The sequence below is a fragment of the Xenopus laevis genome, chromosome 9_10S (genome assembly GCF_017654675.1).
Source record: "Xenopus laevis strain J_2021 chromosome 9_10S, Xenopus_laevis_v10.1, whole genome shotgun sequence".
NCBI lineage: Eukaryota > Metazoa > Chordata > Amphibia > Anura > Pipidae > Xenopus > Xenopus laevis.
Window position 1 is genome coordinate 15,375,430 of NC_054388.1, and position 26,266 is coordinate 15,401,695.

A 26,266-nucleotide genomic window follows, 5' to 3' on the forward strand; every position below is an offset into this window, starting at 1 on the left:
ATCCTTGGAGGTCAGAGGGGCTACAAGCCAAATGACACAATGACATAAATAAACCTGCCATGAGAATTTGCAGTGCAGTTCCATTCAGGTGTTTCTCAATGGTGTGTCTCCCGGTCTGCTAAAGCTGTGGTAATATAAAGCATTTGACTTCCGGTCAGATTGGGTGCTATTCTTATGCAAATCCTCAGGACTCTCCATTTAGAAAAGTGTGGGATCCGACCTGAAGTCAAATGGTTATTGCAGGTTAAGCAGACAGGGAGACAACAGAAAAACAATGGGTAGATTTCTTCTTGTTTATCTGACAGCTTGGACTGTGATGATTCCAGGTGAAATTCCGGAATCTAGTGCAACACAACAGTTCATTATATATTCATTACTTTAGGACACTTCCGTTTTTGGTGTTACTGTTCCTTTAAGTCTGTTAATTTTTCCTTCAGCCTTGGCCCCTTCATGAGTAGTTGGAGGTCATCAACCTTTCCTCTGGGCCAGACTCTTCAGTTAGTAGTTTATGATTTGATGGAGGTGGTACCAAATGCAGAGGAGTTGCTGGTTAATCATTGCATCCAAAGTTACTCAGGCATTGATGAACCATGAAAAATCTGAGGGCCTTTGAGCCATGCAAAGTAAGTCATGGTTGACCTTTGAAAGTTGCCAGTAGTCCCAGATGAAGTTAATTGTATGGTCAAATTTGGTAAGAGATAATGCCAAGGATAACAAATATGGTATCTAACGTCTCTTTACAAAGGTCCAGGATTGGAAGGGCAGGAGACAGACTTATTTAGAAAGAATTAAGCCAAATTTTCATGTTGTATTGGATCTGGGAAATATAGTTACTCTCACTAATATGTACACACCTGCTCCAGATATGGCAACTTTCATGGAATGCTCATTTTTCTTGAGACTCTCTAGCATTTCCTTCTGAAGCACTTGCATTTTCTCAAGCTCTTGTTCTACTGAATTTTTAGACTTCGCCAGAATGTTCCTCCTGCTGAAAAAAAAAATCTGTATGACTTATGGAAATAGTGACAAAGAACAGTTTTAAATAAAACAGCCTTTATTGGTGCAAGGGGATTACAGCAACGTTTCAGACCATGCGGTCTTTTATCAAGCGGGTCCTTTATCAACTGCGGGTGCTGGACTCACTTCTTTGTCAGTATTGCCAGTGGAAAGTGGCCATTGGAGGACGTGCACCCAACTAAGGAAGAAAGTGAAAGTCGTGATGACTACTAGTCTGCTAATTGACTTATGGAAATAGGTCACGGACCCTTGTCCACTCTAAGGTTGAACAACACTATGGTAAGTTTACAGTGCAAATCATGAAGGCAGGGCAGTGCTGAGCTAGTGCTACAGTATCCCTACAACTTGCTTCATGGGAAAATAGGTTTACCTCCTTAGGTTACCTACAGTTTATTAGCTATAAAAGAAAAGAAACATTAGCCAATCAGGGGCACATCCTGTTGTGTCAAGAGTCCCAACCTATCATAAAAGGTCCCTATTGCTGTGTCACACTATTGCTATCAGTTATCTACTGCTGAGATTAACACTCAGTGGCTGGCACAGCGCAGACATACTTCAGTACAGTTGGAGTTGAGGGCATGGTCAGTTGGGCTTTCGGTTTTGGAGAGGTGGTGCCATGATGGCTGCTTGTGGGTTGGCCCCTGATTACTGGAGCGTGTCTGTCTTTAGTACTGGATCTGCAAAAGAAAGTAGTAGAAAATCAGTGCACCCCTTACGCCAACAGTCACATCTTTTTAGTGCCGTCTCTCAAGAAGAATCAGAAGTCAAACTTGCATTGGCAGAAACACACAACACAGTAGATTCTAAGCCAGTGCTGGATGGATGTAAGCAGGGGGACCAGAGACCACGATGAGAGTATAATTTGTCTGCGTATGTAATATGAGCGAAGTACATTGATGACTATGTGAGGTAATCAATTGCAAGTTAACAGCAAAGTACCATGATGGACATGGATTTAATTTAAAACTCCGCTGCACAAGAAATTTCCCAGTTTCCTGCAAGTAAGCAGCCAGGGTTACTGGGCTCCTGCAAAGAATGGAAACAAATCATTCCTAAAGAATTGAAAATGTGGTCACTGGGGATGATGCAGTTTCATTAGCCTATAGGCATACGTACCCTTTTCGTTTTTTGCATGGTGAGTATATAGATTGTGCGGTCTCTTTTTCCAGATGCATTATAAGGATCTTCTGCCGATGTTTCTTAGACATCCGCCTGGCAGACCTGTTGTAGGGAGAGACGGTGATAGCAGAGATAAATGAGAAGAGCCAGATAAGTTATGACATGGCAGAAACATTCCAGTCAATAGGATTTCACTGTCTTAAAGGGAAACAACACCCCTAAACATTATAGGTCTCGAAAGATAAAATAGCCCTTATGTGAAAATGCTTCATCTAAATATGCAGAAGCATTCTATCCATTGATTGGACGATGGAGCCCTTTGTACTCCCACATTTTTTCCTGTTAGTCAAAGCCACCTGAAAAAAAATAACGCAGTTCTCGGGAATCACTAAGGCCATCATAAAATGGGGGCTCAATGCCGACGGGTAATATTACACACATTACAGACCAATTGAAGCATCACAATTCCATATAAAGTATGGCACTCGGAGAATTAAGCGTGCATGCAAATGGTATCAAACTATTTCTCCATAAAGTCAACCCAACTAACTGAATAAATTAGACAAGCTGAAAATAGCTGTGGCATTGCTTCTTTTAGCACAACCAACAGAAATGCATTCAACTCAATCCACTAATGGCTCAGAATTATCTAAACCAGTGTCGGACTGGCCCACAGGGATACCGGGAAAACTCCCGGTGGGCTCAGGTGTCAGTGGGCCCTCATGCTGCTAAACATTTGGCCTTTTCCATGGCCATTCCCTATTTTTATCAGAACAAATAGGCTAAATATAGAAAAATAGAGTATAGTATGTAAAGAAAAGAGACTAGGAGAATAGAAGTTGAGTGAGGAGAGGAAGAAAAATAATGGGCCCCTGGTCTAAGATTAATTGGTGGGCCCTTGTCAAAGGTTTTTGGGTGGGCCCCTGGTGTCCCAGTCCGACACTGTCTAAACCTCCCAAATGGTCAAACATGCCAAAATGGGAGAGTAATTCTTATTGTCCATCAATTTGTAATTCTTTGCTTCACTGCATATCTAACAATACTGTCAGCATTACTGGGTCCTGTACCAATATAGAGCCAGTGGTCCCCTTCCAATAAACATGGGGATCTTAAATGAGATAAAGCATAAATAAAAATACCCCTCAAACTTGCTGGCACTGACAGATATGGTTTCACTCTGGGTTAAAAGAAATTCATATCCTATAGATGCTACAGTTCCTGCCTGTGTTTCAAATGAGCAGTGAGGTGCCTGCCAGAAGCACAGTAGGAGGAGGAGGAGGAGGATAGCCCATTACATCCCTGCTTTCACACAAGCAAATACAGGCTTCAGTTCCCTATCAGGTCACACCCTAAAATGTGTTTTTAATGCATTCAGGGAAATACAACCTGGAATTACAAAGGAGGCACAAGTAGAGTGTGGTCAAAGTAGGAGAATGAGGGGAGAATTAGAATGAGGATCAATAGCAGCTATGTTAGTTCAAAAACATTTCTGAAGGCATGTTCGGTGGCAACTTAAAGGGTATGGCCCTGGCCTAATTCTTTGCAGAGTCAAGCTCAGCGCACCATCCCATCTCTTTGTCCAGCCAACACCCCAAAAGCAAGTCTAACCAAAGCAAGTCAAACGCCCCATACTTCTTTAGAACATGCAAATATATTAGCACTGCACTCAGCACGGAGGTCCCTTACACTCCCAGCAGAAAAGCCTGAGTATTTGTCACTTACCAGCATTTATACAAGTCTCTGAAAGCGGTTTCTGGTCCGGGGGAATATTTTCTGCGTTGGTCACTTGGTCTAAAGAACAGGAAATGGAGACAGATGACATGTGGCAGACAACTCAAATATATAAATCTGTCCCATGTTTTTGTCAGTGTGGTTTTATTGAGGTGTGCAAGAGAGCAGGACTGTTTCTCCCAGCCTAACATTGTCCATTAGAATTAATATTCCTTATCAAAGATACATGAGCTGAACCCCCACATCTCCTTACTGGGGTCCCACTTATCTAAACAGCATGTAAACATGTGCTGAACTTGCAGCCAATCACTATCAGGAAATAAACATAAAATGTGATTGGCTGTAAACTCACTTTCTTATTCTGGGATCAGAGGTGAGCGGAGCATTGATACAAGGGGGCATTAAGGGAAATAATGGCAGAAATTAAGGAAATCGCTATTTGAGTGTGACACTGGCTAGTGCCTGGGATATTAGCCTTGGTTTTGTGTATATTCTAAATAGAAAATATCATTATGGGAGGAATGGGGAAACAGGCAGACTACAGACAACTCAGGATAAATACACAGAAGTACATCCTGGCATTTGGCCGCACAGACAACCGTTAAATAACGGATTTCTCACTTTCATTTCTGGGATCAGAGGTAAGTGGATGCACAGCACACACTGGGAGACAATTTATGGAAAATAATGATATAAATGAAGAAAATCACTACTAAATTGAGTCACTAGGTGGCACCTGGGATATTAGCCTTGGTTTTGTCATTTTAATAGATTATAGGAGAGTTGGGGTTGGGGGAAGGAACAGGGATGCAGGGAGACTACACACCTGTCAGGCTAAATACAGAAAGTATAAAATAACATTTGGGATTCCAATTGCTTTATATTTAAAAATAAGTATAAAATAATATTTGGGATTCCAATTGCTTTATATTTAAAATAAGTGCAAGTTAAGAAATAATAAAAAGTCTGAAATCTCCTATGTTAACATATAACGGGGTCACTATAGCAACATCTGGAGTGACATTTGCTGTTCAGGTTTCTCCTCTAATGCTATTAATATTTATATTTCTCTCTGTATCTCACTTTGTATATAACATTTACTTCTTAATAAAGCTAGTTAAGTTAAGAAAGAAAGTTAAGAAATTCTTAAGGGGAGAAGTCTGAAATCTCCCATGTTCCCATATAACAGGGGTCACTGACAGTGTTTGGAGTGACAGTTGACAGTTGGCCACTTGCTGTTCAGGTTTCTCCTCTAATTTTATTAATATTCATATTTCTCTCTATATCTCACTTTGTATATAACATTTACTTATTAAAAAGCTTTTCAGTAAAAGTTAAGCAATTATTAAGGGCAAAAGTCTGAAATCCCCATGTTCCCATATAACAGGGGTCACCCAGTGTTTGGAGCGACAGTTGGCCACTTGCTGTTTCCCCTCCAATACTATTAATATCCATATTTCTCTTTAGACCTCACTTTGTATATAGAACTGACTTCTTAAAAAGCTTTAAAGGAAAAAGTTTTGGAGCTGCAACTTCCCAGTCACTGTTACTCATGTCCTGAATGTCCCAGCATCCCTTGTCACACCTGCAGCCTGTAGTCTTCTAGCTATTAATGAACTACAAATCCCAGCATCCCTTGTCAGACCTTTAGACTATAGTACAAATCCCAGCATCCCTTGTCAGACCTGTAGCCTATAGTACAACTCCCAGCATCCCTTGTCACACCTACAGCCTGTAGTTTTCTAGCTGTTACTGACCTAAAAATCCCAAAATCCCTTGTCAGACCTGCTGCCTATAATCTTGTTACTGTTACTGACCTTCAAATCCCAGAATTCCTTGTCAGCCCTGCATCTTGGGGTCTTCTAACTGTTACGGAACTACAAATCCCAGCATCCCTTGTCAGACCTGTAGCCTATAGTACAAATCCCAGCATCTCTTGTCAGACCTGTAGCCTATAGTACAAATCCCAGCATCCCTTGTCAGACCTGTAGCCTATAAACTTCTAAATGTTACTGACCTAAAAGTCCCAGCATCCCTTGTCAGACCTGCAGCCTGTAGCACAAATCCCAGCATCCCTTGTCAGACCTGCAGCCTATAATCTTCTAACTGTTACTGTCCTACAAATCCCAGCATCCCTTCCCAGACCTGCAGCCTACAATCTTCTAACTGTTACTGACCTACAAATCCCAGCATCCCTTGTCAGACCTGTAGCCTGTAGTACAAATCCCAGCATCCCTTGTCAGACCTGCAGCCTGTAGTACAAATCTCAGCATCCCTTGTCAGACCTGTAGCCTATAGCACAAACCCCAGCATCCCTTGTCAGACCTGCAACTTGTGGTCTTCTGTTACTGAACTACAAATCCCAGCATCCCTTGTAAGACCTGCAGCCTGTAGTACAAATCACAGCATCCCTTGTCAGACCTGTAGCCTATAATCTTCTAAATGTTACTGACTTAAAAATCCCAGCATCTGTTGTCAGAGTTGCAGCATGTGGTCTTCTTATTGCTACTGAACTGAACTACAAATCCCAGCATCCCTTGTCAGACCTGTAGCATATAGTACAACTCCCAGCATCATTTGTCAGACCTGTAGCTTGTGGTCTTCTGTTACTGAACTACAAATCCCAGCATCCCGTGTCAGACCTACAGCTTGTGGTCTTCTAACTGATATTAAACTACAAATCCCAGCATCCCTTGTCAGACCTGCAGCTTGTGGTCTTCTACAAATTTAATTTCATTTCATTTAAAGGGGAACTTTGCTTTAATGCTGTTGAAGCAAAAGAAAAAACTGATGGTAAATTTTGTTTTTTGCCAGTGGAAATCAGATTTTAGAATTAATGGTCAGAATAAAAATAACAGATAAAACAGATAAACAATATATATAAGTTTAGGGTTTGTTTTTGTACAATGGGAGAATTGGTTGAGGGTGTGAATACTTATATAAGGCAGTGAATCCTGATATGTATAGCAGAGAGGACTGGTGCATGTGAGCTTACAATCTCTTCTTTCTTTCTGTTTCCCCACACAGTGAATTTTGCGAGCGACGAAGCGTTTTCACAGCGTTTTCGAAGCGATTTTCAGAGTGATTTTCCGAGTGATTTCACAGCGATTGTTTTAGAGATATTCAGTGATATTCCATCTGATTTTTGGCGTTTGGATATAACATCTTCCTTTGACGTCAGCTGATATCTCTTTATAACCCAACAGCTCTTTTAAGAGCTAAAAAACTTAGGCGCAATGCTATTCTGCGCCCCCTGGAGGAAGGTAAGTCAACTGCTACTGTTTTAGCTGAATTTAGGGTTTTGCTGAATAGAGAACAGGTACAGATAAATTATAGAATGTAATAGACTCTTTCTCTTCTCCTTCAGCCACAGGCGGAATCCAGAACCCTCTCCGAGACTTATGAGGTGAGTAGAAAGGAGGGTAAAACACTCGCCGCTACTGCCGGAAGTGAGACATGTTTTGTACCCTGGGGAATATTATGTTATCAATAAAATCCTTCTTTTTTCTATTTTATTTTCCAGCCTCCTGATGGTCGGCTGACCAAGGATGTGCTTGTTGGAGTGGGCGGCACTGGAGACGTCTACAAGGTAAGTTACCAACCAATTCCTAGAGAGTAGGGGAACTGAACAAGATTGTGATCACTACACACAATCACACAATGATTTAGGCAGACATATCAAGCTTCTGGTTTGGGGGCTGCATTAGACCCTCTCTTTCCTACTTGTATATAAGTCAACCTTTCTGTCTGTATTACAGGGACGACACCATCGTAGAGGCGTGGTAGCGGTGAAGATCGCCAACATCAGCCGAGTACTGTATCTTTATAATTCCAATCACTATATATCAATCCTATTTGTGTAGATGTCTATGTGAACTAAAGGGATTTCTATTACTCCACTCCAGGATGAAGAGTCAGTCTGCAGGGAGCTGAAGTTTCTCCAGCAGTTCGGAGGCCACAAGAACATCGCCTCTTACTATGGAGCCTACTACAGGGCTCCACTCACGGAGTGCTCATCGGAGCTCTTGGAAGTAAGAAATGATTTACTGTATCGTGTTCATTCCTCTTGTGCCAAAACAATCTCCACTGGAAGTGACAGAATACATGACCTGAAATAATTTCTATATATTGCAGATTGTTCTTGAATACTGTGGTGGAGGCTCTCTGTACAACCTCATCAGTAAGACCAATGGCCAATCCCTGAAGGAGACCTGGATTGGCTATGTCTGCAAGGAGGTTTTAAAGGTAAGGCCAGATTTACCCCTTAAGGACTCTTCTTTAATTGCATCAATTATATATACAATCTCTTTGTTGGGAATGTTTATAATCTTATAACCTACATCTCAATCTCCCCAGGGGCTGCACCACATCCACAAGAACGGGGCCGTTCATAAAGACATCAAGAGCCCGAACATCATGCTCACAGAGACGGCCAAAGTGAAGATCAGTGAGTAAAACTTACAGTTATAAGAGTAATGGATGGTGGGGAGCTTCTGTGAATATGGAGTCAGGGGGTTTCATAATTCAGGTTTCTATCTTATTTGGTTAAACAAGTTATTTTCCATTAATGGATTCTATCTGTCATTTCAGTCGACTTTGGACACAGCTGGGACCTGGACCCGCAAACTGGGTTGTGCCACGAAGCGGAAGGGACACCACATTGGATGGCACCCGAGGCCATAAGGCAGAAGGGCCAGCGCCTGGCGTACGACACCAAAGTATGTTGTACTTATAATACTTGTAACAACACGGAGCAGTTACTTATCAGTGTTAATGGGACATAGAAGCAGTTATTTTCTCATGGAGAGAAAAGAGTTTTTCTGAAACGTTGGGTCTCTTAACTTTGTGCACAATGTGTCTGCTTTAATATATTTGCTCATTTGCATTGTGAAACTGGTGTTATGTACTGTAACTGCTATTGTTTGTATATTGCTGTATACACTTTATATATAATAAAGCATTTTTTTTTACTTTTACATATACCATGGTGTGTTCATTTACTAGGGGGTGCATTGGGCTATTTTAGAAGTTGTTTTCTGTTCTGTTTTAGCCATAATTGAGCTAAGGAGAATGGCATTTTTGCACCCATGATAATATATGTATATGTTTCTAAAAGAGAAGTGCAGCCTTTTTACTTAGATTTTATTAAACACCCACTAACCCAATTCTCTCCTTCTAATGCTCTTTGGTGTGTCTTTTGCAGTGTGACATCTGGTCGCTGGGGATAACCGCCATCGAAATGGCTGAAGGAAAACCACGTAAGTGAATCACAACAATTATGGCTACTTTATTTTATACATTGAGCAGCAAAGGTTCTATATCAGAATGGGAGGAATTTGGGGATGATTTGCTATTTCCAGCAAAAAATAACTTTTTCTATAGATTAAATAAATAAATAACTTCTAGACATGTTTGATGAACCTGATGTATATGTTTTTCAATTTCAGCATACACAGGGCAATATCCAGTTGAGGACCTGATAATTGAAGCCCAACCACCGAAGCTTCAATCGAACACCTGGTGAGTCTGTCCCAGCTCGTGTCAGATAGACAGATATACTGCAAAATACATGTATATTCTGGGGTATAGCTAATGGTTACTGGGGTGAGGGAGAGGGAGGGAGAGAGAGAGGGATGGATAGATAGATGATAGACAGACAGACATATTAGATAGCCTAGATGCGAGAGGGATAGAAAATATACGATGATAGATAGATGATAAATAGACGATAGATAGACAGATAGACTGCAAAAATATATGTATATTCTGGGGTATAGCTAATGTTACTGGGGTGAGGGAGAGGGATAGGGGAGAGGAGAGGATGGGATAGATAGATGATAGACAGACAGACATATAGATAGCTAGATGCGAGAGGGATAGAAAACTATACGATAGATAGATAGATAGATAGAATTAGATGATAAATAGACGATAGATAGATAGATACGGACAGATAGACTGCAAAATATATGTATATTCTGGGGTATAGCTAATGGTTACTGGGTAAAAGCTTCTGGAATCTGGAAAATCTGGGGATTTTTTTGCTAGCTAAAGCTAAAATCTCTGGTTTTTCCAGGTCACAGCATTTTGTGTCCTTCTTGGAGTCCTGTCTGAAAAAGGATCCTTCGGAGAGAGCGAGTGCTGAAGAACTCCTGCAGCACCCATTCGTCACCCAAATACCACCTAAGAAGATCGTCAGGGCTGAGATAGAAGAACATCTCCGGACTCTGCAGAACTTGCCGGCCAAGAAAGGTGAGGGAATCCATTATATTTGATACGACTGGCACCATCTCACAGTGTAACTCAACAGCTGCAAGAGTTGCTTTTATTATAATCACACTGGGAATAATAAACATGTTTTAAGGGGTACTTAATATAAAATTTTAGGATAATGGTGACAATGGTGTTGTAAGACAATTTGTATTTGGTCTTCAGTCTTTATTTTTTTGTTTATGAATCATATACAAGCTCTAATTAGTATTCATGAATCACAAATATGATTTTTCCCTCTACAGGACTGAAGGGAGTTTGCTCTCTCAAAGCTGCGGCGTGCTTGTGACTTCTGCACACAGACATCGGCAGAACAAGAAGCAGCTCTGCAAATGGCCCTGGAGAGGCTTCTCTGTTATTGATATTGTGGCCAATAACATCAACAGCCCAGAATCAGTTTCCTAAATCACAGCCAAGGAAAAGAAACATCCACAGGGTAAGGTCCCATCTCCATTCAGTATATAGTTCTCAGCTGGTAGACAAATAACAATTTGATCCCCTGCTGCCTGGTGAGTGTCTACATTGGTAGGACCCCGAATCCTCAACTGTGCACAAGAGGTGGGTTTCGGCTAGAAGATGCTACCAGTTTACAATTCTTGGTCACAATCCTCCCCAAAATCAAGGTTTTCTGTGCTGATGTACATAGCCTCACTGCAGCAGCCACACAATAACACAACAGGGTAGAATGTGATTGAGAAGGCTCAGGCATTATTTCTTATTCCCATAGCCAGTGCATTTATTTCTAAAAGGAGCATCAGCCTAGGAGAAAAACTCCCTAACATGATGGAACCCCTAATGAATAAGGCGTGTGCATAAATGGCCATGGCCTCTGAATGAGAATTAATGATGATCTATTACTGACTGATATTTTTGTCTCATACAGATCCAGTGGCGTCTGCAGCTCCACCAGCAACATCTCCTTTCAAGCTGATGCAGTTCAGCAAGTGGTAACTTCAAGATTCCTGCAACAACACCAGCAGGGACTTTATCTCCTCGATCATATTCTTTTCAGACCACCACATCTCCACCAGTGGAGTCTTTGCTTCATTTTACCTCACTCCACCCACACACATCTCCACCTCAGTTTGAGGTGCCATAGTTCCATCCATCTTCCTTTTTTTGCAGACTACTACAACCCCAACATCTTGCCTTAAGCATCTACATTTCACAGAACCATAGCTCCAACATTCATATCTACCTCTACAGCTCCAGCAGCATTCACATTTTCAAACACCATAGCTCCACTATTAGGACCTTAGTTTTCATTAGTATCCAATTACCAATCTACCCAAGGACTTTTAATTTAACTTTAGCTCCATCACGAGCCCTTATTCCATATTTTACCTCTAACCGCAAGCTCTGTCCTTGTGCTAACACACCTCCACCAATATCTTCTTTTATTTACATATCATCAAGAGTTTCTCCTCTTTTAAATATCTTTTAATCCTTGCCCTTCTTACTACACCTCCATTTAGTCACCACCACACACAAATGATGCCCTCTACGCAGAGGCTTCTCTTCTCCATTTTTTTCTTTTGCCTCCCCCCCTGCAATCTCCTAACAACAATTCCTCAGTGGTTTGACTATGAAGCTTTTCATTCATCCAGGTCATGGTATATCTAGTATAGGTAAATCTAAAAACAACTGGACTTGCTGAGTAATCAATGAAGATGTTTCACTACTCATCCGAGCAGCTTCTTCAGTTCAACTGACTGGTTGAACTGGATGAGTACTGAAACGTCTTCATTGATTACTCAGCAAGTCCAGTTGTTTTTAGATTTACCTATACTAGATATCATCAATGGTTTCTTCTGTTCAAATTCATTCCTTTCTAAATTCTATCCTTTCAAGCCTTCAACTCAACAACTAGTCACATCTCCCACTCTAAACCCTGACATAAACTCTTAGTACTGATACTCACATAAACTCATAGTACAAGTTGATCCAGGGACTTGTCCGATTGCCCGTTGGGAGTCAGGAAGGAATTTTTCCCCCTCTGAGGCAAATTGGCTCTGGCTTCAGATGGGGTTTTTGCCTTCCTCTGGATCAACTACTAAATAGGAAGATCCCTTTTATACTAAAACTTGAACCTAATGGATGTGAGTCCTTCCCAACTTAAATTAGTATGAATTCATCTAAAATGCATAAATATAACATCCAATTTATAAATAAATATGTTAATACACATTTCATTGGTGTTCTTGCATTTTTTATAGTTCTATAGTATTGCCAGGGAACATTACAGAGGAGGGAGACCTCTAGTGCAAGGGAAAAGGGTCACTGAAAAGTGAAGGTGGAATCAAGAGGCAAGGGTGGGAGAAATTGGTGAAAGGAGATGCTAAGGATGAATAAATATAAGAAGGGGATAAGCCATGTCTGGACCCAGTCCTACTGATCTGCACTGATGTCAGACGTTTGGTCAATCATCCCATACAAATGATATATAGTCAGTACAGCAGCCCCCTGCCCTGATATTAATCCATGCAGTTTATGTTTAGTCCAGGATTTACTTGCCCTTTAAGAGACAGGGTGGTAGACAGGAATATATTCATATTCGTCTCTTATTCAATTCAATGCATGCTTGCTAGGGTAATTTGGACCAATGGCTGAAACTGCAAACTGGAGAGCTGCTGAATAAAAAGCTAAATAACTGAAAATCCAAATAATAAAAAATAATAAACATGAAAACCTTGCAAATTGTCTCAGAATATCACTCTCTACATCATACCAAAAGTTAATTTAAAGGTGAACAACCCCTTCAACATGAGACAGGGAGGAAAGCAAAAATCTTAACAGCCTGATTGTGCAGTTACTTTCATTCTCACCCAGAGTCTGCCGGAGATGGTCAATAGCTGAATAAGGGAACCAGACAACTGAGAGGAGACGGCCAAAGTGAAGATCAGTGCTATCCTTTATACAGAGCATGGCTTCTCCAGTAGAACTGGATTTTCTTATCACAGTGGCACAACACAGTTATTTCCATTAATGGATTCTATCTGTCATTTCAGTCGACTTTGGACACAGCTGGAACCTGACACGCAAACTGGATTGTGCCACGAAGGGAAGGGAAGGCAAAACTAAGTAAGCCATAAGGCAGAAGGGCCAGCGCCTGGCGTACGACACCAAAGTATGTTGTACTTATAATACTTGTAACAACACGGAGCAGTTAATCAGTGTTAATGAACATAGAAGTTTTTTTCTCATGGAGAGAAAAGAGTTTTTCTGAAACGTTGGGTCTCTTAACTTTGTGCACAATGTGTCTGCTTTAATATATTTGCTCATTTGCATTGTGAAACTGGTGTTATGTACTGTAACTGCTATTGTTTGTATATTGCTGTATACATTTTATTATAATAAAGCATTTTTTTTTACTTTTACATATACCATGGTGTGTTCATTTACTAGGGGGTGCATTGGGCTATTTTAGAAGTTGTTTTCTGTTCTGTTTTAGCCATAATTGAGCTAAGGAGAATGGCATTTTTGCACCCATGATAATATATGTATATGTTTCTAAAAGAGAAGTGCAGCCTTTTTACTTAGATTTTATTAAACACCCACTAACCCAATTCTCTCCTTCTAATGCTCTTTGGTGTGTCTTTTGCAGTGTGACATCTGGTCGCTGGGATAACCGCCATCGAAATGGCTGAAGGAAAACCACGTAAGTGAATCACAACAATTATGGCTACTTTATTTTATACATTGAGCAGCAAAAGTTCTATATCAGAATGGGAGGAATTTGGGATGATTTGCTATTTCCAGCAAAAAATAACTTTTTCTATAGATTAAATAAATAAATAACTTCTAGACATGTTTGATGAACCTGATGTATATGTTTTTCAATTTCAGCATACACAGGGCAATATCCAGTTGAGGACCTGATAATTGAAGCCCAACCACCGAGCTTCAATCGAACACCTGGTGAGTCTGTCCCAGCTCGTGTCAGATAGACAGATATACTGCAAAATACATGTATATTCTGGGGTATAGCTAATGGTTACTGGGGTGAGGGAGAGGGAGAGGGAGAGAGAGAGGGATGGATAGATAGATGATAGACAGACAGACATATAGATAGCTAGATGCGAGAGGGATAGAAAAATATACGATAGATAGATAGATAGATGATAAATAGACGATAGATAGATAGATAGACAGATAGACTGCAAAATATATGTATATTCTGGGGTATAGCTAATGGTTACTGGGTAAAAGCTTCTGGAATCTGGAAATCTGGGGATTTTTTTTGCTAGCTAAAGCTAAAATCTCTGGTTTTTCCAGGTCACAGCATTTGTGTCCTTCTTGGAGTCCTGTCTGAAAAAGGATCCTTCGGAGAGAGCGAGTGCTGAAGAACTCCTGCAGCACCCATTCGTCACCCAAATACCACCTAAGAAGATCGTCAGGGCTGAGATAGAAGAACATCTCCGGACTCTGCAGAACTTGCCGGCCAAGAAAGGTGAGGGAATCCATTATATTTGATACGACTGCACCATCTCACAGTGTAACTCAACAGCTGCAAGAGTTGCTTTTATTATAATCACACTGGGAATAATAAACATGTTTTAAGGGGTACTTAATATAAAATTTTAGGATAATGGTGACAATGGTGTTGTAAGACAATTTGTATTTGGTCTTCAGTCTTTATTTTTTTGTTTATGAATCATATACAAGCTCTAATTAGTATTCATGAATCACAAATATGATTTTTCCCTCTACAGGACTGAAGGGAGTTGCTCTCTCAAAGCTGCGGCGTGCTTGTGACTTCTGCACACAGACATCGGCAGAACAAGAAGCAGCTCTGCAAATGGCCCTGGAAGGCTTCTCCTGTTATTGATATTGTGGCCAATAACATCAACAGCCCAGAATCAGTTTCCTAAATCACAGCCAAGGAAAAAGAAACATCCACAGGGTAAGGTCCCATCTCCATTCAGTATAATAGTTCTCAGCTGGTAGACAAATAACAATTTGATCCCCTGCTGCCTGGTGAGTGTCTACATTGGTAGGACCCGAATCCTCACTGTGCACAAGAGGTGGGTTTCGGCTAGAAGATGCTCAAGTTTACAATTCTTGGTCACAATCCTCCCCAAAATCAAGGTTTTCTGTGCTGATGGACAATAGCCTCACTGCAGCAGCCACACAATAACACAACAGGGTAGAATGTGATTGAGAAGGCTCAGGCATTATTTCTTATTCCCATAGCCAGTGCATTTATTTCTAAAAGGAGCATCAGCCTAGGAGAAAAACTCCCTAACATGATGGAACCCCTAATGAATAAGGCGTGTGCATAAATGCCATGCCTCTGAATGAGAATTAATGATGATCTATTACTGACTGATATTTTTGTCTCATACAGATCCAGTGGCGTCTGCAGCTCCACCAGCAACATCTCCTTTCAAGCTGATGCAGTTCAGCAAGTGGTAACTTCAAGATTCCTGCAACAACACCAGCAGGGACTTTATCTCCTCGATCATATTCTTTTCAGACCACCACATCTCCACCAGTGGAGTCTTTGCTTCATTTTACCTCACTCCACCCACACACATCTCCACCTCAGTTTGAGGTGCCATAGTTCCATCCATCTTCCTTTTTTTGCAGACTACTACAACCCCAACATCTTGCCTTAAGCATCTACATTTCACAGAACCATAGCTCCAACATTCATATCTACCTCTACAGCTCCAGCAGCATTCACATTTTCAAACACCATAGCTCCACTATTAGGACCTTAGTTTTCATTAGTATCCAATTACCAATCTACCCAAGGACTTTTAATTTAACTTTAGCTCCATCACGAGCCCTTATTCCATATTTTACCTCTAACCGCAAGCTCTGTCCTTGTGCTAACACACCTCCACCAATATCTTCTTTTATTTACATATCATCAAGAGTTTCTCCTCTTAAAATATCTTTTAATCCTTGCCCTTCTTACTACACCTCCATTTAGTCACCACCACACAGCACACACTAAAATGATGCCCTCTACGCAGAGGCTTCTCTTCTCCATTTTTTTCTTTTGCCTCCCCCCCTGCAATCTCCTAACAACAATTCCTCAGTGGTTTGACTATGAAGCTTTTCATTCATCCAGGTCATGGTATATCTAGTATAGGTAAATCTAAAAACAACTGGACTTGCTGAGTAATCAATGAAGATGTTTCACTACTCATCCGAGCAGCTTCTTCAGTTCAACTGACTGGTTGAACTGGATGAGTACTGAAACGCCTTCATTGATTACTCAGCAAGTCCAGTTGTTTTTAGATTTACCTATACTAGATATCATCAATGGTTTCTTCTGTTCAAATTCATTCCTTTCTAAATTCTATCCTTTCAAGCCTTCAACTCAACAACTAGTCACATCTCCTACTCTAAACCCTGACATAAACTCTTAGTACTGATACTCACATAAACTCATAGTACAAGTTGATCCAGGGACTTGTCCGATTGCCCGTTGGGAGTCAGGAAGGAATTTTTCCCCCTCTGAGGCAAATTGGCTCTGGCTTCAGATGGGGTTTTTGCCTTCCTCTGGATCAACTACTAAATAGGAAGATCCCTTTTATACTAAAACTTGAACCTAATGGATGTGAGTCCTTCCCAACTAAAATTAGTATGAATTCATCTAAAATGCATAAATATAACATCCAATTTATAAATAAATATGTTAATACACATTTCATTGGTGTTCTTGCATTTTTTATAGTTCTATAGTATTGCCAGGGAACATTACAGAGGAGGGAGACCTCTAGTGCAAGGGAAAAGGGTCACTGAAAAGTGAAGGTGGAATCAAGAGGCAAGGGTGGGAGAAATTGGTGAAAGGAGATGCTAAGGATGAATAAATATAAGAAGGGGATAAGCCATGTCTGGACCCAGTCCTACTGATCTGCACTGATGTCAGACGTTTGGTCAATCAATCCCATACAAATGATATATAGTCAGTACAGCAGCCCCCCTGCCCTGATATTAATCCATGCAGTTTATGTTTAGTCCAGGATTTACTTGCCCTTTAAGAGACAGGGTGGTAGACAGGAATATATTCATATTCCAGTCTCTTATTCAATTCAATGCATGCTTGCTAGGGTAATTTGGACCAGATGGCTGAAACTGCAAACTGGAGAGCTGCTGAATAAAAAGCTAAATAACTGAAAATCCACAAATAATAAAAAATAATAAAAAATGAAAACCAATTGCAAATTGTCTCAGAATATCACTCTCTACATCATACCAAAAGTTAATTTAAAGGTGAACAACCCCTTCAACATGAGACAGGGAGGAAAGCAGAAATCTTAACAGCCTGATTGTGCCAGTTACTTTCATTCTCACCCAGAGTCTGCCGGAGATGGTCAATAGCTGAATAAGGGAACCAGACCAACTGAGAGGAGCCTGGGGAAAGAAACATCATTGCTATCCTTTATACAGCGCATGGCTTCTCCAGTAGAACTGATTTTCTTATCACAGTGGCACAAGCACAGTTGGTTCAGTTCAGGAGGCAATAAAGTCATCAGTAGGTATGCAGAGGGAAACAGACACTCTATATGGATAGTGCCTTAAAGGAGAAGGAAAGGCTAAAACTAAGTAAGCTTTATCAGAAAGGTCTATATAAATACACCAAGTAATTCTGCTCTGAGTCCCTTTGAAGATGTTAATAGTCTTCCTGAAATTCAAGTTTTTTTCAGAGAAAAAACTCGGTTCGAGTTTAGTCGAATTTGATTAGAGGTTTCGGGTCGGTAATATTAGTTCAAGTTTTAGATATTCGATATTGATTTTTCCCAATCAAATTTCGAGTATATTCGAATTTATTAGAGTTAAAAAAAAAAACTCACATGAATTCGAAATTCGACCTTTGATAAATGGGCCTCCCCAAATTTATGGGAAACAAACCGCTATACACAAATGGCAGCATTATATATAGATCTATAATATTATATAGTCTTACTCCTGTCATATTCCAGCTGTCACATATGCATCATGTACTGACCAGGAAGGTATCAGGGCATGTCAGGAATATAATGTTATCATTCAGTTAGCTAGAAGAGAATTGTAGTTGTGTCGGTATATATGGAACTCATACAGGAGTTCACACAGTAGTTGTGGGTCATTAAGTCAACGGCACGAGCATGAGATTCAATGATAACTACAACCTACCTAAGGCATATTTAAGTGAGACTTCATGAAGAAAGTGAAGCGTCTGCTCACTGTGCAAGTGCCCCCCCAGGACAGAAAAGAAATGGGCAGTTACCTCATTATGGTGATTTACATATGGAAACTCTACAAGGTCCTGCAGCTGGGAGCTCTCACACAGAACCACTATGAGATGCCGTAAACAGTCCCGTTGCCTGAAAGATGAAAATATAATTATTAAACAGCAAGATTGACTCTAGCATTAAAGGCAGGGTCCCTTGGTCAACCCTCCTCTCCTACCCAAATGGAACATGCTCTTCCACTAATGCAAAACTTTACTGGGCTTTATATGGTGCTACAATGTTTACATTTTCCTGATTATCCGGGTATTGTTCTGGCTGGGCTGAAACTCCACTTGGACAAAAACTTCCTTGGCCTGTGTATGCAGTCTAAGGACGAGCACAATAAAAAAGCCCATGTCTGATCTGATAGGTGGGCAATAGTGAGCAAACTGGACAAAGATCTGCTTCTTTGGTAAACTGGCAAAAGGAGAGGATAATGTATAACTATTTGGATTTACAATGCATGTTATGCAACTAGACTTAAAGTGAACTTGTCACGGGAGTCGTACCTGCGAGGATCTGGGATTTGAGTTAATGCGTCGTATGCTTGGCTGTTGTGTCCCAAGTCATGCTTGAAAATCCAAATCCTTAATGCTGCCTTAAAATAAAGGATAATTTTAAAGGATTAATTATATTTTAGTTGGGATCAAGTACAAGCTATTGTACTGTTGTATTGTTACAGAGAAATAGGGAATCATTTTTAAAATTTTGGCTTATTTGGATAAAATGGAGTCTATGGGACACAGCCTTTCCGTAATTTCAATCTCCTAAAATGAAGAGCAAGATGCCCCATAAAGATGCTTACCAGTAGGTTTTACCGCTGCGGGCTGCAGTTCAGGGAAAAATAATTAGCAGGTACCAGCGATACAGAGGAATCGAGTGACTTCTTCATCTGGCTCTGTAGTTTCCGAGGACTGAGGGGTCGGCTGTTAGTGTGGCTAAAGGGAAAGCAAAGAGGGGTTCGGCTTCAGAATATCTTCTCTTCCGCAGGCTATGTCTCCTGCACTCAGCGCCGTGCCCAGATAGAGAGGCCAAACAGCAGCAGCATGTCCAGCGGCAGCCCCCACAGCCTCCTTCACATGCTGTCAGTAGCCAGGGAGGAGAAATCAAACACTGCAGCATGGATGGTCGCCGTGTCGCCTGTTTTGAAGAGGACAGGAAGTGGAGTTTCGGTAAGTTATTTCTTAATAAAGGCTTTGCTGTTTTAAAGTTTAATTTGTCTTGATGTTTATTTTTCATTGTATACTAACGAATTTTTAAAAAAAATTTTTTGATGTTACTGGTCCTTTAAATAGATAAAACTTATGACACTCACCCCAAAGAACACACTCACCAGAACATGTGACTGAAAGTAACCTGCACCAAAAAACAGATAAATAATTGCCAATACGTATACAATCAGTAATTGATTTACACCAAATAGTAACACATAGTTAAAACAACTTTAAAACCCAAGTAACCAAACAGACTTCTGCAGAAACAAAATCATAGCAGTTGCAACATCATAGCAGATTTGTAACATTTTAACAGCAAGTTACCGTTGATTCAAAAAACAATTCAAAGGGCAAAACTCATTTGGGTTCTGGTGGGTGTGTTCTTTGGGGTGAGTGTCATAAGTTTTATCTATTTAAGGAATACCTTTGGTACTGTGAACAGGGTCTTGAGAAAGCTCTTAGAGAAAGACCGAAACGTCGACCAGTTCTGTTTTTTAAAAGTATTTAAATAAAATGTGGACATTTTAACTATTTAAATCCCTGTGTGCACCTGACTTCTTAGATTGATTGATAACACAGCCTCTTAAGGTAGCACCTGGGTCCTGCAATTTATGTATGGAGTGCGCTCGAAATATGGATTCTGGATATTATATATATATATATATATATATATATATATATATATATATATATATATATATATATCTATATCTATATATATATATATATATATAAGACCAGCAGCTCCGGGTGTCTCTCCAGGTGGTTCATTGATTATATATATATATATATATATATATATATGCACTATTACCAGATTTTTAGTTACTTCGGGTGCGTTGGTCAATTTCCGTTGTACAGCAAAATAGATGGACTCGCACACCATTTTACAGTGAATAAAACAGTGTTATTTTATTCTTGATTGCATTTCCAACGTTTCGCCCCCCATTAGGGCCTTTATCAAGTATACAGTGCATGTTAACAAGTGACTACTTATATACCATTTAAAATTGGCGCCAAGTATGACGTCATAGACAGTGCTAGACATTCCAGAACAAACTTACACTGTACATATTTAAAGTGCAGTACCTATATTCCACCACAAGATGCCAGTGCTGTGCAAGTGCTTGAAGTGCTCGTAAATGTGTTACAAAAGTGTCCATTCGACTAAAGCTGGCCATAGATGTTGAGATTTTTAAAAGATCAGATCCTGATCGTGAGACCACGATCTTCTCAGAACGATCGTACGATCGTACGAATCTACCATCAACTAAAAAGACCAATTTACCAGGAAAACAAAGGGGAGCTGCCTGCTTGGCCCTGCAAACAGAGAGATTGCACTGGGGCCGACAAAGATTTTTTGACCTGGCCGATCAATTTCCCGACAGATGTCGGCCGAAAAATCGTAAGATGTACGATCGTTCGAATACCACTAACCGCACGATAATTTCGAAGGATTGGTCGGGCTTCCCTAAAATCGGTCGTTCGGCAAGAAGAATCGTCGCGTCTATGGGGACCTTTAGTCTTTTTCCATAGGCCTGCAAATTTGTACAAAAGATAGATACTTAGTTTCACCTTGACAGAATTACATTCACAATGTTACAACAAATGCCATTCAAGCTATAAGGCAATTTAGTATTATTTTCTTTATGAATCTCAATCACATCATTCTGTCTCAGTGTGTCCGTATGAGAGTTAGGAGTCAGGTAAGAAAACAGCTTAACACCAGTTGTCCGTTAAGTCCCTTAGGACTTACGCAATCTAGCTCATGGAACCAAAAAGCCTCTCTTCTTAGTAAGGTATTGTCAAAATTTCCACCTCTCACCCTAGCTGGTACTTGTTCAATGGGCATGCACCTGAAAGCCGCTGGACTGTGCTTTGCTTCCGCCCAATGTTTGGCCACTAACTGTTGGGATATGTCTTGTTTTTATTTTTGGCCTTAATTTCTCTATCAGGGTCAAACGCTGCCCTGATACTGGCCCTGTGCATTCCAATGCATTCCTTGAGCACAGTAAATAAGTCCGCACGGGCATTTAATCACATAGACCACCATTGTAGATGAACAAGTCATCCTTTGCTTTATTTCATATGTTTTACCTGTCCTAGCATGTGAAAACTGATTGCCCAGAATCAGACTGCTGCACATAATGCAGCCACTGCACTTAAAGACCCCTGGACGCTGGACCAAAAAATGCTGTATGGGTGGACTAGCATAATTATCAGTAGGATCAGATGGACTCAAAATATCTTTTAGAAATTTCGCTCTTTGATAACTAAACCTTGGTTGGTACGGCAGCTTTTTGCAAACATTCTCATCACTTGCTACTAATGGCCAGTGTTTGAGTACACATTTACGTATAAAGTCTGAACCTTCACCGTATTGACTTACATAATAAATTTGATTCTCATTCGAGTTCCCTTTTCTTGGGGTTCGTACAGTGTGTGTTGGAGTCAGTTGTTGCGTGCTGCCCCCTAGGTCAAGATCTAGTGCCCATTTTTTTGTGTCAAGGACCAGTTCAGGTGGATAGCCCCTTAACAAGAACTTATTGGCCATGATATTTAAATCCTCCTCCCGTTTATCTTTCTCACTGGTTATACGTATCACTCTAAGCATTTGTGACTTAGGTAGAGAGTTCAATAAATGCTTTGGATGGCAACTCTGATAATGTAGAATGGTATTTCTATCTGTGGGTTTCACATATAGACAGGTCTCTAATTTAGTGGCTCCTTTATAAATTTTCACATCCAAAAATTCAATGCTATTTGCATTATAATTAAGTGTGAATTTCACCGGATTGTTTAAAGAATTTAAATGGCTCACCATGTGTTCCAAATCTGTAATGGGACCTGTACAAACATAGAAGATATCATCAATATAGCGCCTGTGGAAGGCGCCATATTTTTTGAATGAAGGACGGTTTAGTATGCATTCATTTTCATACACATGCATAAAAGAATTTGCGTAAGCTGGAGCCACTTTAATTCCCATTGCTGTCCCCGTGCGTTGTATAAAGTATTGCTTCTCGAATTTGAGGTAGTTTTTATAAAGAATAAACCGCAACAGGGACAGCAAAAATTCACAAGGGGGCCCCTTATAGCACTGATTCTCATTAATCATCATCGAAACCGCTTCAATGCCACCCTCATGTGGGATACAAGTGTAAAGACTTTGCACATCCATTGTTACTAGAACAAAATTAGTCACCGGTATATCAATACTTCTGACTACATTCAAAAAATCATTCGTATCCTTCAGATAGCTCCCCATCTGCTGTATACATGGCTGGAGGAGGTAATCGACAAATTCTGCAATATTCTCATTTAACGAACCATTGGATGAAATAATTGGTCGTCCTGGTGGGGGCATGGACGAATGAACACTTTTGTAACACATTTACGAGCACTTCAAGCACTTGCACAGCACTGGCATCTTGTGGTGGAATATAGGTACTGCACTTTAAATATGTACAATGTTGTAAGTTTGTTCTGGAATGTCTAGCACTGTCTATGACGTCATACTTGGCGCCAATTTTAAATGGTATATAAGTGGTCACTTGCTAACATGCACTGTATCCTTGATAAAGGCCCTAATGGGGGCCGAAACGTTGGAAATGCAATCAAGAATAAAATAACACTGTTTTATTCACTGTAAAATGGTGTGCGAGTCCATCTATATATATATACAAAACCACGTATTGAAGGAACCAGCACTCCCATATAAAACTTCAATTGTTTATTGTGTTGTACCAATGTCCAACGTTTCGGTCCTTGTTAGGACCTTTCTCCTGTACATGCTGTAACTGGATCTAAATTGGTACAACACAATAAACAATTGAAGTTTTATATGGGAGTGCTGGTTCCTTGAATACGTGGTTATATATATTTTAACCGTGAGGTCAAGATATAGAACATACATCTGATGCATGTAGAAGATGCCCTCACAGTACTGGTGCACATACACCATTTCATCCACCTCCATTAACTAGTAATTCTCATCTCTCAAACACCCTGGGGGGGGGACACACAATGAGAGATGGAGCTAAAGCCTGAATGGATAGTTATTGGGACTGGATGGCAGATTTAAGGATATGGATTTATTCCTGGAGTATTTAGCAGAGAAGGTATAGAGCTATAATATGGTGGGTGCACAATGGTCAAGAAGAGAAAGTGAAAGGGAACAAAACAGGTAGGGGCTAGCAATGCGCTGTTGAATGTTTATCATCCTTTGACCTAACCCAACCTGTGCCTTACTCAGGCCACAATATGGATTTATATACCTGGGCAGCCACTTCTCCGACATCATCAGCAGGGGCAGGGAAAGCACAAGTATATAAACAACCATTGTATAACTAGTGGGAAAACAATGATCTCCACTTACTATTCTAGAATGAAAAAGATCTCATTGGGCATCTCCACCTCATCAAACATCTGGATGATATAAGGGTGATCCAACTGGTTCATCACTTGGATTTCATTTAAAGGCATCTCCTAAACCCAAATAAAGAGACATGGTAAGATACTGTAAAGACCCAGATAATCCTTACACTTTTGTAGGCCTAGGTTCCTGATTCTCACTTTTTGGCTTCTCTAAGTCTGACTTATAGACTGCATCCCACAGTCACACCCCAATAAGTAGCTCTGAACCCCACATGTACATCTGATCCTTTCTTCCAATTCTTACACTTGTTTTGGAGGAGAAAGAAGTACTTTAATGGAGAACAGATTCCCACGAAATACATCTCTTTTCCCTGGATATTGTCTTTCACAAAAATGCCATTAACCTTCCTGGTGTCCCCATCATAGCAGGGATGGACTGACAGACAATTTTTTTCACTATGTAAATTTTCACCTTCAAAACTATGTAACTGATTAAAATTCTTATTGAAAGATTCTCAACACATTTTGCATTTACACAATGAGGTGCAGACTATTTGTGGCACACAGTTGACGCCCAATCACTATCCACCAATATACCATGTCCTGCATGTAAAGGCTTTCAGTCCTTATGTCCCTGCATTCCTCAGGATTAGGGTTCTGGCACATGAGGGTTGAGCAAACCTGGTCCTACATAAGAACAACATTGATAATATTCCAATTATATGGAAAGGGTCTAGGGATATACTGTACTTAAATATATTTATTTCAGGCTTCAGTTTGTATAATAGTGGAATCATATTAACATCTGTAACAGATCCTGTTTTCTTGATCTCGTCCTTGAGGGCAGGAATAACTGGGATTCAAAAGAGGCTCTGGCAGAGAATCCCAAACAACCCCCCACAGTCCCACTAAATAGCAACTGTCTATGGAACCTGAGGGTAATAACTTCACAAATTATAGCTATACACCGTTTATGGATATTTATATAAATCTAGCATTCGCCATCCAAAATAGCTAGGAAGGATCCGCTCCATTTTGCTTAAGGAGAAGGAGTTTGAGGGGTGGCTGATAAAGCGAGAAATCAGGCTATGGGAACAAACTGACTTGTTAGGTTTGGATTCCAATATCAGGAGAGAGTCCACCACTTCGGTAATCATATTTTAATAGACAAAATCAACAATAAAATATCTTTTAGGGTGGTGGCAGACGGGGAGATTAATCACCCAGTGACAAATCTTCTCTACTGCTGGCGACTAATCTCTCCAAATGCTTTCGTATTTACAAAGTCACCCGAAGTTGTCTCTCAAGAAAACTTTGGAAATCTGAAGCGATTTGTATGCCATCCCACTGGTGATTCGTATTCTTGCCAGCAGGAAGGCATTTCGGGGAGATTAATCATCCACTGAAGAGAAGATTTGTCGCTGGGCGACTAATCTCCCTGTCTGCCTCACCCCTTCAACAGAAATGAGATACAGGCAGGGCGGGGCCAAGGTAGTTTGGCACCCTAGGCAAGGCATTCAATCAGTGCCCCCACTTACCATTGTGGTTTTTTTTTTTTTTTATAAAGAAAGCTAACAACATATTCAGGACTGAAACTTTCAATTTATATAAATATGTAAGGTAGGTAGGTGATGCCAGTGACAAAAGTATTTAACACAATAGACTGTCTTAGAATTGTACTCTGCTTGCATCTTTATCATAACATAATAAAATCTTTTGTAATAATAAATAATGACTGATCACAATATTTATGATAAGGTAAAATATATTAGAAGTATTGTATTTAAAAAAATTATACAACAAACAGTGTAAGCAATGGATGCCAGATAGTAGGCCACACTTCCACACACTATAATACATAAAAGTGGTAGTTCGTCTTCAATTAAACCATTAAGATAATGGTACAATGATAACCAACAAGGAGTGAGGTTTGAGGTCCAGTCCGAGGACAGCTTGATGATTTACAGATTACCCCCGATATAGCCATGCTCGTTAATGGCATATCGGGGGAAAGATCCGCTGGTTTGGCGATGTCGCCAAACGAGCGGATCTTTGCATCTATGGCCACCTTAAAGGACCAGTAACATCAAAAATTTTTGTTAAAAAATTCATTAGTATACAACAAAAAATAAACACCAAGACAAATTAAACTTTTAAATAGCAAAGCTTTTATTAAGAAATAACTTACATATACTCCACTTCCTGTCCTCCTCAGAAACGGCGAAAAGGCGATCATCCATCCTGCAGTGTTTGATTTCTCCTCCCTGGCAATTCTACTGACAGCAGCGTGTTGGCTGGTGGAGCAGGGTT

General features: G+C 40.3%; 1 protein-coding gene and 1 long non-coding RNA gene across 5 annotated transcripts in view; one reads left to right on the top strand and one right to left on the bottom strand.

Annotated features, from left to right (window-relative positions):
• Window positions 1–26,266, bottom strand: part of LOC121398884 (targeting protein for Xklp2-B-like) — a 100,772-nt gene that overhangs the window by 1,067 nt on the left and 73,439 nt on the right. For 3 of the 4 annotated variants that reach the window (XM_041578440.1, XM_041578439.1, XM_041578438.1), the window contains exons 3-10: window positions 23,958–24,067; window positions 19,171–19,505; window positions 18,875–18,963; window positions 18,362–18,458; window positions 3,859–3,927; window positions 2,134–2,238; window positions 1,572–1,694; window positions 855–988 (exon numbers count right to left, since the gene is read on the bottom strand). In XM_041578440.1, coding sequence (XP_041434374.1) covers window positions 855–988; window positions 1,572–1,694; window positions 2,134–2,238; window positions 3,859–3,927; window positions 18,362–18,366 — 436 coding nt within the window. In that variant the 5' untranslated portion in view covers window positions 18,367–18,458; window positions 18,875–18,963; window positions 19,171–19,505; window positions 23,958–24,067. Of the gene's footprint in view, window positions 1–854; window positions 989–1,571; window positions 1,695–2,133; window positions 2,239–3,858; window positions 3,928–17,307; window positions 17,506–18,361; window positions 18,459–18,874; window positions 18,964–19,170; window positions 19,506–23,957; window positions 24,068–26,266 lie in introns of those variants that run through there. The other variant, XM_041578436.1, reaches the window with a different exon arrangement.
• LOC121398900 lies at window positions 14,439–15,570 on the top strand. The gene is made up of 3 exons (XR_005964603.1): window positions 14,439–14,587; window positions 14,850–15,040; window positions 15,485–15,570. It is a non-coding gene; the product is annotated as an uncharacterized LOC121398900 (long non-coding RNA).